Source organism: Ambystoma mexicanum, chromosome 2p (assembly GCF_040938575.1).
Source record: "Ambystoma mexicanum isolate Mex_15411 chromosome 2p, UKY_AmexF1_1, whole genome shotgun sequence".
Classification (NCBI taxonomy): domain Eukaryota; kingdom Metazoa; phylum Chordata; class Amphibia; order Caudata; family Ambystomatidae; genus Ambystoma; species Ambystoma mexicanum.
Genome location: NC_090923.1, coordinates 298,743,112 through 298,758,228, shown reverse-complemented (window position 1 = coordinate 298,758,228; position 15,117 = coordinate 298,743,112). Strand labels below are relative to the sequence as shown.

Below are 15,117 nucleotides of genomic sequence, written 5' to 3'. Positions count from 1 at the left end.
AACTTCATTTTACCGAGAAAAGGAGTCAAACCAATGTGCTTTCCAAGCCACAAAAGCTCCAGATGCCTACCTGAACAATGTCATCCCACTATTGAACCAGAAGGTTTGTATGCCAACTTTGGACATGGACGATGTCAACTTCCATTCTTTATTGTTCCCAAAGCACGGCACCAAAATGACTTGTGGTTCATGGTAGGTGCATTATACTACAGTTCACTTCAACGTAGTTCCTTTTGGGATAATATCGGCACCACATGTGTTGACCAAAGTGCCCTCAGTGGTCGCAGTGCCAATGGCTCTACATGTACTCCTATTTCGATGACTGGCTAATAACAGGTAATAGTGCCTGACAGTGCCAAAAGCACAAAAAGGCCAGAATCAAAGTCTAACAGCAACAGCTAATGGGGTTCTAATTCAATCGGCCAAAGTCAAGTCTAAATGCATTGGAAACAGAGATATTTCTAGGGGCAGAATTAGACACCAGGCAGGCATTGGCTTTTCCTTCCAAGAAAACGGTGAAAGCCATCATGGTAGCATTTCCTCTTTACCAGGCATTACACAACATCACAGTAAGAACAGTAATGAAACTACTGGGAATCTTGCATCGATTTAGTGCCAAACACAAGGTTGCCTCTCAGTGTTTCAAGAATGGAGCTGCTCTCAATGGTCCAAAACAGCTGGGGATTTGGAAGACCTATTCTTAATAACACATAATGTTGTCCAAGCACTGAAGTGGTAGAACAAACAAAGCATGTCCCAGGGACACTCAAGTGCAAGTTACTATTATAACAAATATATCCATGATGGGGTGGAGGAGCCCATCCCCATTCAAGCAAAGTGCACAGGACATGGAGCCATGTATAGGCTTAGTTTCATGACAATATTTTTCATCTCGTGCTGCTTCACCTAGCTTAACACAGTTTCATACATGAATGCAAGGAAAGGGGGTACTCATGAAGATGAACACTGCTTCAGCAATTTTCCATAGAAAGACACTGAGCACAATTGATTTGGCATTGGTGCATAAAGAACAAGATATCATGTTCCAGGAATAGGGAAATGCCTGGCAGATAGCCTCTTGCTCCATATTCTGCAAGAGGGTGAATGCAATCTCAACATAAGTGCACTCAAACACATATATTATTCAAAACGTGGTGCAAACTCCCAGTGGTTAAAGCTTTCTTGGGTGGGGTAAAAAGAATATAGCCGCCTGTCTCAAAGCAAGCTACTTGCTAGGATCTTAACACAGGCTTACATAGGCTTATGTTACCATCCATTGAGCCCATTAACCAGAGCTCTCATAAACTTCCAAGTGATGAGGTTCCCCTTTCAATCATAATCATCACTATCAGAAGCGTGAGAGAATTGCAAGCACTTTCCCTTGATGAACCCTTTCTAGCCATGCACAAAGATGGAGTGGCGCTACTTACGCTTTGATGCTTCTCTCTGAATTTTATTTTAAAATAACATTTCACTGAATCAATACAGTTTCATGCTGTTTTCCAAAGACGTCAAAGTAAGGCGTGCTTAATGGGCAATGATTTTCTACAGTACCAAACACAGGATATACGCAAGACAGGTCTATTGTTCATATTGTTTTCAGGCGGGAAAGAGCATTGTCCTAGTAGCAAAGCAAGCATTGTAAGCTAGGTCGTACATTGCCTCCAAGAGTGTTATGCTTTTGCACACAATTGCCCACTAAACCAAAATCCCACTCAACACACACCACAGGGGCAGCAATAATTGCCTTGCTAATATTCCGTTCCATACAACATGTAAAGCATCACTTTATTTATTGACTTAGGCGCTGGTTACATCACCAGTGACATAAGCAGTGAAGTAAGGACAGTCCAACATAGTTGTGTAGGTTAGCATCTCGTGGAGTCCAGGGCATTCAAGTTGACTCTATATAAGGAGCAATGCTTTCAATTGTCTACAGAAAGCCCAGTAGGATTGTTTAGCTCTCAGTGCTGGAGGTTGTAAGTTACAATGTTTTGCTGCCAAGACCGGGAAGCTGGCGCTGCCTACTCTATCTCGTCTGAATCTTGGTGTGATGAGTTGGTGGGCATAGGTAGATCTAGTGGGTTCGTAGATTAGTCCTTGATGAATTAGTGGGAGAGTTTTGGGGGGCAAAGTTAGAGAGGGACTTCTGGGTAATTGAAAGCATTTTCGGATGTGATGCGTTCTTGTATGGGAAGTCAGTGAACAGCTTTTCTCACGGCCAAGATGTGATCTCACCTTGGTATGCAGAGGGTGGCCTGGAGTGCATTGTTTTATATCACCTGCAATGTGTGGATATTCCCCTTTGAGGTGCCTATGAAGAAGCTGTTGCAATAGTCTAATCTCGATCTGATTACGGCATGGGTAATAGTGCGGCAGCTGTCAGCAGAGAGGAATGGCCAGCAGGCATTGATGATTTTAGTGGTATTTGTGGCGGTAGACTCAATGGAATTCACATGTCCAGTTAGTGAGAGGAGGCATCTAGATGAACTCCTAAGGTCTAACTGTCAGGGAGACTAGGATTGAGATGTCATCAATGGTGAACGCGATGTAGCGATAGTCAAAATTTTTTGGCACGGCTTTGGATCCCCACAAGGAGGATTTCTGTCTTTTTGTCATTCAGGTAGAGTCAGTGGGAGGCCATCCGTGCCTGAATGGTGTGGTAGATTTTAAGTAGTGTGGTGGAGTCCTTAGTATAGTCACCTGAGAGGGCAAGGAGGATTTGGGTGCTGTCGGCATTGTTCGTGTAGTAAATGTTGTGGAAATTCAGGAGGTCAAAGTGTGGTTTAGCAAGATGTCGTAAAGGGTAGGGGAAATGCATGAGCCTTGAGGTGCTCCGCTAGAGATTGAGGAGGGAGGAGCGTTTGCGTTATCTGCAAAAATGTTGATAAATCCTTCAGCAAGGAATGCGGGGATCCAGTGGGTGGCTTCCGGCGACAAGTTGGCCGCAGTAGTAAGGTGATGGCAAAGAATCTTGTGATTGACAAGACCAAATGCTGCAGAGAGTTCTAAGAGAAGGACACAAGATTTTCCTGCATCTGTGATTTCGTCAAGCTGGATCTTAAGGTCTAACAAAGCTGATTCTGTGCCATGACACAGACGGAAGCCAGATTGGCCGGTTCCTAGGATGCAGTGGGTCTCCAACTACTGCTGGACTTGGAGGTAGGCTTCTCTGTCCAAGAGTTTAAATAGGAATGGGACTATCATGATAGGTCAGTAGTTAGTAGGTATAGATGGGTCGAGGGAAGATTCTTTCGAAGAGGCAGTACCCAAGCTTGCTTTAGTCTGGCAGAGACTAGACAGGCAGAGAACAAAGTGTTAATAGATGTGGTGATGAAAGGTGTCAAAGCTTCTGAGCAGTCCTTAATGATTGAAGCTGGGCATGGGTCGTCTTTGCACCTGGATAGTTTCAGGCCTTTTAGCATGGAAGTAACAGTGACTGGGTTCAAGTGGAACGGTAGGTAGCCTTGAGGGATGGCGAGCGTGGAGTTAATTGTGGCGATGGTAAACTTGGCCTGTTAGAGTATTGTTTTAATTACATTTTTTCTTGGAGGTTGGACATTTTGCCTAGAAGGGCGTTCTAGATTTTGCTGCAAGAAATGTCATCTTTGGTGAGTTTGGAGGGCTGTGCAGACGGGAATTCGAGCTCTCTAAGGATGGTAAAGAGCTTCTGTGTGTTTGACTTGACATTCACAATTCCAGTGCTGTATATTGCTTTTTTTGCTAGCAGGATGGCCTGTTTGTAACCTTTTTCTGCACTGGAGAAGTGGGATTTAGTGGTGGGTGATGGAGTTCTTCTCCATTCGCTTTCCACCTCTTCTTTTTTAGCACAGAGTTCCTTGAGGTTGTGGGTAACCCAAGAGTTGTGGTGGGTGGTAGGTTTGATTTTACGTGATGCCATAGGTGCGATGTCATCAACAACGTTTGTGATCATTTCATGGTAAAGGTTGGCCAGGGAGAGAAGTTAGTACCTAGCGGGAGAGTGGACTGTAGGTTGCCTAGTAGAGGCATAATTTTCTCTTTGGTTAGGTTTAAAGAGCTTCTATAGCGATGGTGGGCGGTAAAGGTGGAGTGGTTGGTGACGGTGGACTGGCGGTCGGAATTGCGAATAAAATGACTTGGTGGTCTGTCCACTGGGAATGCATGTTAGATGGTACAGAGACTTGGCAGTTGACACCTGACAGCCAGTCCATGGTGCTGCCTTTAGAGTGGGTAGGATTGGCAATCCTTTGAATTGCCTCTAGGGTGTGAAGGGAGGTGGCTACAACGGTTGCATTGGTCAACAGCTTCTTTGTCATTAAGCCCTAGATTGAAGTTACCTAATAAAATTATTTTTGACATCCGCTTAATGTTAGAGTTGAGGGCATGCAGGTGTCATGCCTGTCTGCCCTGTCAAGCCCGTCTGCCCTGTCAAGCCCAGACAACTGAGGTCACCTGGCTCATAGAAATGCTAGACCGTTTTATACTCACTGGAGTCTATTTAGCAAACTCCCGGGGAAACGTCTTTATTAAGGCACAGCGTATGGTAAACGCTTGATTTATCCTGCATGCGCGTTGATTGATGCGGCAGGAATTGCATTCATCGTTATACTCTGGTCTTGTCACGTGGTACTGTGTTCAGGCATATGCATATCACGCGAGTGTTCACGTGACAAGTATTTAACCCAGAAGTGTTCTTGGTACGTTGCTTCTGATCGTTTCCTGTTCGGAGCTCGGAGTTCATTCCCCACAACTCCAGTTTTTACAAACTTTCCAGTTCTCAGATTCCACTCGGAGCAGCCGGCTTGGCCAACTGTCGGCATTTCACTGTGTTCCCCTGTGGTGCATCTTTACAGCTTTCCAGTGTTCCGATTCCACTCGGAGCGGCCGGCTCGGCCAACAGTTGGCATTTCACCACGTTCCCTTACGGAGCATCTTTACAGCTTTCCAGTGCTCCAATTCCATTCGGAGCAGCTGGCTGGGCCATCAGTCGGTAGCTTTCCCTTTTCTTTCTGCGATCCCATTCTGAACATTATTTACCTCACTGATCCTACAAGGACTTTACCAGTCATCAATCACCTGGAATCTTGATCACCATTATCCACTATACCTTTGGGGGTTCTCCATGCAGGACTAGTGCCCTGGACTCGATGGACGCTATCCTGGGTGCACCAACCCGACTCTAGTGCAGCCCTCGTTCCATCCGGGTTAGTTCCCATACTGACTACTTTCCCATTTGTTGTTCCTGGGAAAACCTATTGACTTTGGATTCTAGCGGTGACTGTCCTAATCACAGGTTAGTGTTCCTCAGAAAGACTAATAGCTTGTTATATGATCGTGGCATAGGCTCTAAAGTCATTCTAATTTCTTTTCACAGTCCGGTGGTTTTTGGTTCCTTACACACCCTTTCCACTAATTACTGTCTTTAGCTGTCGAATTCACTCAGCTAGAGAGTGACATTAGTTGGAAGGTCTAATATCGACGGACGTCGCTCTACTCCTCGTCACTCAGGGGCGACTCCAAGTGTATCCTTTTGAATACCTATCTGTATCCTTTGATTGGTGTACTAGTGGTAATTTCTGGTTTGTAACAGCAGGACATCCTCTTCGAAGGTGAGTGTCAGGCCTGGGGGCCGGTAAATGATGTACATGTTGATGGTGGAGAGGTGGGAGAGTGATTAATTTGAGTGAGAGCAGGTCACAATTGGGTATTTGGGAGGAACTGAACTTTGTTGTTAAAACTGTTTTTGGCATTCAGAGCTACCCCGCCACGTCTGGCCTATAGACAGTCGCTGCGGTGGATTGGGAATCCTGGTGGGATGGCTATAGAGAGGGCAAGGCCAGATGCGTTATGTAGCACGGTTTCTGTGATGGCGAGAAGGTCTAGATTTTTGGGAATTATGAGGTTATGACTATCTAGTGGGAGAGCTTGGACAGATCTGGCATTGATCAAGGCACTGATTAGAGCCGGGGCATGATAGGTGCTGGTGTAAGTGTGGCTGGGTACTCTTTTGCCTGAGTGACGCTTCAGGCCGGTTGCAGATTATCCTTACTGGTATGTAAGTGGTTGTGGGTGTTCTTTAGGCCAGTGAACTGATAAGGAAGATGGGTTGGTCATTGCTGGTGGTCCTGCTGTGACAAGTTGAGGGTCTGATAGCACATTCCATATTACAATGATGTGCAATTCACACTTTCATACTTCCATCAAACACTACAGACTCACAAGTGGAACACACATTTGTACAGCATTTATTTACAAATGTGGCAACTGCACACCCACCACCAGAGGCAAATACTGCTTGTTAATGTGTGCATAGCATATGACTCTAAACCGATTTACAATCATCAGAAGACAAACCTTACTTACAACTTATGGTCTTTATAGATGGACCCACCCTACCTCTCTGCAGTGGGGTGCGGGAAAAAAGGGTCTTGAGAAGTATATGAGTGCCTGTAGGCTGCATATCCGAGTTTCGGGTTACACGTTTTGGTAGTGATTTGCTACACATGCTACTTTATTCTTTATGACAATAGGGTGCACTTCTTTAACACACAATTACATGTGGACAGGAAAGTAATCAATTTAAGGTTCTTGACTCGGAGGAGCATTGCGAGCACCTGTACACATAAGCTAGGGATAGCATGCCAGACTGTCAACACTATCTGTTACTTTGCAGTAACAAAATTGTGTAACAATGTGCACCATTCTAGATGGAGGTCTATGCCTCATGTGATTACGAAAGGCTTTTACTACTTGTTAACATTTATCTTATCGGCTATTATGGCTTATTTTAGCAAGCCAGATCACACCCTTTTAAGTTATTAAATATCATGTTGAGGGAAGGTTACTTTAAAATGCTACAATGAAGCATCCAACTCCACAACGGGAGCTTATATTAGTTCTGGATTCCGGATTCCATAAATCAGTAGGTTTTTAAAGAAATGTAATTAGTTATTTAGACCTTGGCTCATGGAAAGCATTATTCTAAACGACTATAGCATCTGCAGTAGGAATAGGCGAACAGCAAGCTTTACTTTCCAATGATTTGCTAATGGTTTTTTATTCTTTCAAGGTTCCCACTTTCATGAAAAAAAGGCATTTAATCAAATCCAGGAGATTACGCTCCACATCTTTTAGCCTATCGAAAAACACCTTACATAATATAAGGCTCTCAAATTGTATTTAAAAAGACCAACGTTCTTCACGGCCAGTCCCCTTCTACGCTTATGATGGGCCTTCTGCTTTCAATAAGGCAACTCAGTCATGTATTGCCAGGTAGATTAGCAACAGGTGTGGACTAAGGGCTCATCAATGTCCTGTGGCTCAGTGACCAGAGCAGCATTTATTTTACACCTTCCCAGATGCATGTGTCCCTCCTGGTGGTTTGCTGGACCGGCCTGAGAACTACTTCTGTATTTTAAAGTATTTCTCTTTAATTTTGCATGATGTCCATACAAGATCGGCCAGTGTTACTGGCTGTTCCCAGCCATTTGGGAAAGAGGGAATGCAGGAGTAACGATTGAATTGATCAATGGTGATTCTGATGCGGCTGGTTCTAACTCTCTTGTCGTCTCATCACCATCCCCAAAGTCCCTTTCAAGTGGATATTGTAGTTCAACCATATATCTTGTAAAAAAACGCATTGAAACGTGTTGCGAAACATCAGTGACTTTTGGGTAGGTGGGCAGGAGCATGGAAGGTGTAGGCATGCATAGTCACCTGTTCAGGTTTTGAAAGAAAGAGGTCGTTTGGAGGAACTACCCAATCATGTCTACAGCGGCAAGTGTTTGAAATCAGTTGGCAAATATCAAAAACATGACCACAATTATTGTCAATGTCATTTGTCTTTTCTGTAGGATACATCCTTTTTTATTTAAACTGAATGATCACATTTTCATAGCTAGATTGACTTATTAAACCTTTAATCAAATGAGTTAACATACTAAATGCAACTTATTTATTGCCATATTCTCTTCTTCTCCATTTAAAGAATGTCAAGTTTGGTGGAGTCACCAGACATTGTGAAGAAGATGTCATGGGTGGAAAACCATTGGCCAGATGATGCTCTTCTCGCAAAGCCAAAAGTGACTAAGTATTGCCTAATATGTGTGAAGGACAGCTACACCGACTTTCACATAGAATCTGGAGGGGCCTCTGCTTGGCATCATGTCCTAAAAGTAAGTTTTTTTTTTTAACTTCCTTAAAGCAGGTTTTTCCGGTGTACTCAAAAAACGTACTGTGGCTTTCAGGATATGTATGTGAAAGGTACAATGATGGCTTGCAATGCATTAAAAGGTGATGCACACATTACATAATTGACGTCCACAGAGCACTATTAAAGCAATAGAACCTGAGAAGTGGGGACATTACTGGACGGGTAATGCCCCGGAGCGAGAGTTACAAGCCTGAGCGAAGCAAGGGCTTTGGCATAGCCCGGGGGGCAATACTCGACTGGGAATGCTCTCCTCTGTGTCTTCTATTGCTATTAGTTCCCCGGCACGTTGTACCGGCTTACTAATGGTATGTTTACTCGAATGGTAAACCGGGTGTAAACTGTTCCCCAACTTGAGCAAATAAAATACACAAAAATGGCTGCCATGAATCGAGTAGAAGGGACTACATGTAGTCCCTTCTTCATTTCAATGGCAGCCATTATAAAGATAGTAGAAAAAAGAAAGCAAAGAAATTGCCCACATGGATCGTGTCGAAGGGACTACCGGTAGTCCCTTCTCCCTTTCCATGGCAGTCAGACAAAGAAAGGGAAGGAACTTCGAGGGATGAAGCACTCCGAACTGTAGTAGGTAAGTCTTTCTGAGGCGGGTAACCACTCAGCGAGGGCCAATCAGAATGTTTGTTGTAATCTGATTGTCCCTCACTGGGCACTAATATGCAGGAAGCCATGCTATGTAAAATTTTCTCGAAGCATTGGGATTTGTCTGATGAGGAATATGCCTTATTTGGAGGTACTGTTCCCAATATGTGTGAATAGAAGATGACTCTGGGCCTTTGGGTCCTTTTGGCCCCTGTCCAAAGATCACTTTTCTGGGTGTGAACTTTCTAGAATACCCAACAATGGATGAAGGAGGAAGGCAAATGAGTAAAATAGATATAGAAAACTAATGATGTTTAGATTTATTTTAAAAAAAAGTTCACCAGGTGTGTCACATCATTTATTGATCTGGCTTGTTATTATGCACAGTGCCCCATTAAGTTACTTAATTACAAAGCATGGAAGTTGAACCTGATGCACCGGGGCAGGCATGTACTACGTGCTGGTGCACCTGCTCCGAAATGACCCCTCTCCACAAACTCCAGTTTCCTCAGTGTTGATGGTTTTCTTCCACATGGGATGCTAAAGACAGGTTTCTCCAGAAGTGTAGATCTGCTCTGAAACATATTACTTAAGAAAATACAGCCACTGACAGAAGGGACTGCCACCCTGCATGGGAAATTTCCCCCATAAAATGATGCAACTCGTCTCTTAACCGTCAAGAGCCACTTGACTCACATTATCATAGAAGGTGGAAGTATGGTCCTTTCTGAGCACTGAGAATCGGCCACTAAAGTCTGTGCTGCACGCAATACACGTTCATGTACTCTCCCTAAAATGCACAAGCGGGTTGAAAGTAATGCCAGATTATTAACAAGCATATTCATTTGTTACACATGTTACTGCAACTTGTATGTGTCTGTTACACATTGCATTGTCTTGTTTTATTAACCACATATTGTCAGTCTCTGAATTTCAGTGGTAGAAAAGGTGTGTTCTGCCACATACGATTGCCTCGAAGTTTTAAAATATGAATGTCTGAAACATATTCGTGAACTGCTAATTCTACTCCTTTTCAATGTAACATCCAACATTTGAGTGTTTGCTGTTAGTTTGGAACACAGCTCAGTTGTCTCTTCCATCTTTGTTTGTCAATGGGATCCAAGATGCTGAGTGAGGTCGGTAAATTGACGCTCGAATTTGCAGGTTCTGGCCTCAGACAGCCTACTAGACCTTGATTGTAGGCTAAAACCATGATAGGTTATTTATATTAAAAAAGGAGGTATGAAAATATTCCTTCTGAATATTGCACACATTTCTCTTGCTTTTGAACATATGAGATCTTTCAGGACTCTCGTTTTCAAGAGTTCCAAGGTTCATGGCATGGAGTTGGCAGTATGTACCCTTTCCAAGGTCAACAGAATAAATGGAGAAGTTGATGGCATACCTGTAAAAGTAATACAATGTGCAAAACACATTCCCATGGCGATACTGTTTATGGAAAATGGGCAAAAGGATTCAATACCCTTCCCTATTAAGCATACCCTTAAAACGTAGAAAAATCCTAGCAAAACATTAAACACAGTCATGCTAGAATGTCAACTTTTTGCTGGTATCTGTTTGAGTTTTCATACCTATTGTAGCATCATTTTCAGGATGTGTCTTTAACTCGAGCGTCAATTTACCGACCTCACTCAGCATCTTGGATCCCATTGACAAACAAAGATGGAACAGACAACTGAGCTGTGTTCCAAACTAACAGCAAACACTCAAATGTTGGATGTTACATTGAAAAGAAGTAGAATTAGCAGTTCACGAATATGTTTCAGACATTCATATTTTAAAACTCCTTACTCAACGCGGCTCATTCAAAACCTTCCTGGTCAATGAACTAGAAGCAAAATTTGCAGACTTCCCCACTGCAGGGAATGCCTCTGGCATCCTGGAATTATTCAGCAAATCTGCTAATAAACTGGTGGACACTCATACCCCCTAAAATCCAGCTGGGCTAAGACCAAACCATCTGCCTCACCGGTACACTCCTGAGATAACCTCCAACAAATGCTCAATCAGAACCTAGATAAAATGGTGGCTCTAAAACCATAACTCAGAGACCTCATCAACCTCAAATCTCTGCAAACAAACCGTAGTATTCTGATTACTGAGGCGAAAGGTGCTTACTACTCCACCACCATTGCGGCAGCTTGTAATAGGAACAAAGCCCTCTTTGAAGTAGTATAGCATTGTACCAAACTCTTATCCAACCCCGAGGTACCAGCAACTCAGGAAAAAGTTGACGGAATCAACACATTTTCTTACTGAAACAATAGACAAAATCTGAGGGATCATTGAATGAACGACTCACAGAATTAGGATTCCCGGCAGCCTAGCACGCTGTCAGGATTCGACCATGGAAACTCTGGCATTCTTGGAAACGCACTGCAGTTTAGAGTTCCTTATCAGGCGGTCTAGTCCTCACCTAATATGGCTGCCGTGGGTATATTACTAAGCTCTGCCCACCAACCGGTGCGTTGGATCTGCTTACTGATACTCAGCACTCCGCAGCTAACCACGCTTAGCAGCCCTCCTTTGCCTTCCTAAAGAGTTCGTTAATACCTCTTTTTCTCCTTTCAGTCCGGCTACTTCGCTGAGCTTCCACTGAAGTTTTCTGCTTCCTTTTCTTTTCAGCGCCCGCTCGCTACTATCCTCCTCTCTTTTGTTTTCCTTGCCGGGTCTACGCCATTCTAGCTTTCAGTTCCGCTTCTCCGGTTCCGCCTTTTCCTACGGCTCCCCGTGCTCCCTACTGTTTCCTTTCATGGGATCTCTCTATTTCTGGTAAGGGGGTTCCTAATGTATTGCTTCTTACCTTTTCCTTCTGTGGTACTCCAAACCGTCTCTCCTTCATTCTACGTGTGCTCACCCTTCGTTCACACAGCGGCTGACATTGGCTGCATCATTCTAGTTTCCAGACCTATTCCTTGGATTTACGCTGCAGTCATACTCGCCCAATCCTTCGGTATCTTCAAGATCTGCACCCCAGAGTATATCTTCTTTTCAAGGTCAAGACCCAGGACATACTCATTTTCCCAATTGTGTGCATTCCCTTAACAACCCGGACCTACCCACAGAAGAACACTGCATCAGGGTTTTTTGGCGCCATCCGGCTTTTTCCCTGATCTTTGGGGTTTGGCCCCCCGGAGTTCCCCTCAGACAGGTGCCAATCCCTGTCAAGGTGGCCTCTGAGGGAGCCATACCTTATCTACACGATAGGAAATCAAAGGATAAGACACCAAGGGAGAATTCAAGATCCCAGAAGAAATCATCATCCTCTTCCAAGGACAGCAGATCAGAAGGTTCAGCTGAGGAGCAGGGGAAGGGCAGGGCACATTCTGACACACGCACACTGCCCCTCTGGACCAAATTCTCTCCTCTCTTTCCCCTGGTTCTCCTAAAAATGATTGCCTCCCTCAAACCTACTTCTTACTGTGATGAAATAGTTCAAGCCTCCAACATTAAACAAGTGACGGGCCCAGCACTGAGTGCGCTCCTAAGCATCATTAATGCTTCCCTCGCAGAAGAAACATTCCTGACACCCTCAGGAATAGTCTCATACGATCTTTTTTGAAAAAAGCAACCCTAGATGCAGATGACCTGGCCAACTACAGGCTCATTACAAACCTCCCATGTATTGGTAAAACCTTGGGAAAAAGTTGTTGCTACACAACTACTCACCAGAATGGAACAATTCCACCTCCTAAATCACTATCAGTCAGGGTTCCGCCCAAAGTGTAGCATCGGATCAGCCACCATCCAGATGGTGGATGATGCTCTCCAAATCATGGATAAGGGTGACTCATGCCTCCTCCTCCCCTTGAATGCTTGGCTGCACTCGACACCGTCAACCACCACATCCTTCTCTCCCTCCTTGCTGATAGGATGGGAGAGAAGGATGCGACACAGATCTAAATTAACTTACCTCCTACTTCTCAGGCAGACACCAGGCTGTCCAGATGAACTTGTTGCCTTCTAACCAACTCCAGGTCTCCTGTGGAGTCCCCCAAGGCTGCATTCTATGACCAATCCTATTTAAATTTTAGATGGCCTCTGGGCACTCTCCTGAAAGATCCCGATATAGACATCCACCACTACTACACAGATGATACTCAGTTGTACATCAGAGTAAATAGCATGCAGGACATAATTTATCTACACGATCACCTAGTCATCATGCAGTTCTGGATGTCAACAGTTTACCGCAAACCAAACCCATCTAAGACTGAATTTGTCTTCATCGTTCCGCCTGATAAAAACAACTTGTCCAACAATGGCTCAATGATATGCACCTAGAATGATTTCATCCACAACTCTGTCTCAACAAAATCTTTTGGCTTCACCACTGACAGCAATCTGTCCTTCCAGAAACACATAGCCTAGAAGTCCCAAATAGCCAGACTCAGACTCTCTACCCTTCATCCCGCCACAGGACTGCCAGACCATAGTGCAGGTCCTTGTGGTCTCGCACTTCGATGGGGGAAATGCTCTCCTGACAGGGCTCCGAGCTGCTCACTTGGCTTCACTAAAAGCAGTCCACCATGCTGCAGCACATCTTATTACAGGGGCACATATATTTGACCGAATTACCCTCATCCTATGCAAACTACATTGGCTTCCACTGCAAGCCAGGATACTGTCCAAGACTGCATGTATCATCTACAAAACAGTCACAAGTAGAACACCAGCGTACCTGGTGGCTAAGCTCCACATATCTGGTGGCATACATTCCTCACATAGCAAATGGACCAACCGGCTTGAATCACAACTCGTCCACAAAAGGAGGACCCGCAAACAATCCTCTTCTTGTCATGCACCCACCCTCTGGAACTCGATCCCGGTGTTGGCTTGAAATGTCCACACAATTGCCCAATTCCGCAAATCTCTCAAAACATGTCTCTTTCAACAGCACCTGACCAAGGAGTAATTCCAATGCACGGACATACTAATGCACAAACCTCACAGTAATGCGCTACTGTTAAAACATGGCAGCCAAAATGCTGGCTACCCACACTCTGTAAAGCGCTCCGCTGCTCTCAAGATAGGTATGCGCTTCAAACAATTAAATAAAAATAAATGTTGAGGAGTTTCATGTTGAGTGGCAGCCGCAATGATGAAAGCAGTTACTTTGTTGCACTGTTCAATAGTATGCGTCACTTGCACTGCACCACTGAGAGGGTGATGGAGGCAAATCTAAATATGATGGGTGTTGAGGCCTGGAGTCTTGCAGAAATTTAGAATGTGGCAGTGCACTGTCATGAAAAGCCAAAATGCAGTGAAACATTTAGGACATTTCAATATCAGCCTGGACCATTGTTCGACAATATGTAATCATATTTCTCATTTCCGCACACGTGCATAATCGGCACATAACCTATAATACTACTCACAGTGTAATATATGTGTGCCCTACTGTCCTTTGCATTCCCTTAAAATAACTTAACTCTCACTAACATCACAATTAGTAGAGCTACATGAGAGAGCATAATCTGCTGCGATCTCTACTTTGCCTGGTTCACGGACTCACACATGTGCATTCACATATCAACCAGCACATTTCATTATTGTATTTATTTTAAACTAAAACATCTTTATTTAGGTCATGCTTTATCCTCTTGGAATCATAGAGAAACCTTACTTTTATTCACTCAATACCTTTGAACGTTATGTCCACCTTAATCGTCTGTTTAAGCGGTTTGAATGGGAGATTACTTTTGTGGTGCAGTCAGAGCAAGAGGTGGGCAGCATGGCTAGATGCGAGATGTTTAATAATCCGGCCTGATTAATATGATTGATGCTTTTATAATGGCAGAGGATGAGGGAGATAGAGATGTAGTGTCTGAAAATGAAAGAAAATATGTGTTTGGAAGTTTTTCTATATGTAATACTATGTAGAAAATCAACAATCACTAGATTGTTTCCAGGCTAGATTCATCCAGGATAAGGAAGTGGAGATGTGTGGTTATCAAGGAGTGATGATGTATGCTGGGCTGATGGTATCAATAGTGCTCTTATGTTAATGGGCTAATCAACTGCATTCATCAGAGTAGTTTGTTCCATCTTAATGAACACCAAAGAAGATATTGGTTTCAGCCACACAACTCGACAGCTGTAGACCCAATTTTTGCTTCATGCAAACCTTTGTCAGACTTGTTGTTGTTCTCAGTCTAACATGCTCTCGATTCATGCTTGCAATTCAACTAGGGTGTCCTCAATCCAAACAAATTAACAAACTGGCTAAAGGAAAAAACGGAAATGTGGGTCCTTAGAGTTGGGCGTCAGTGGTGGTCTCCTAGTTTTGGAGTTGAAAAATCTGG

General features: G+C 43.9%; 1 protein-coding gene across 2 annotated transcripts in view; it reads left to right on the top strand.

Annotated features, from left to right (window-relative positions):
* PHF2 (PHD finger protein 2) overlaps positions 1–15,117 on the top strand; it is a 732,343-nt gene that overhangs the window by 518,100 nt on the left and 199,126 nt on the right. For both annotated transcript variants that reach the window (XM_069643584.1, XM_069643583.1), the window contains exon 6: positions 7,970–8,156. In XM_069643584.1, the coding sequence (XP_069499685.1) occupies positions 7,970–8,156 (187 nt within the window). The remainder of the gene's footprint in view (positions 1–7,969; positions 8,157–15,117) is intronic.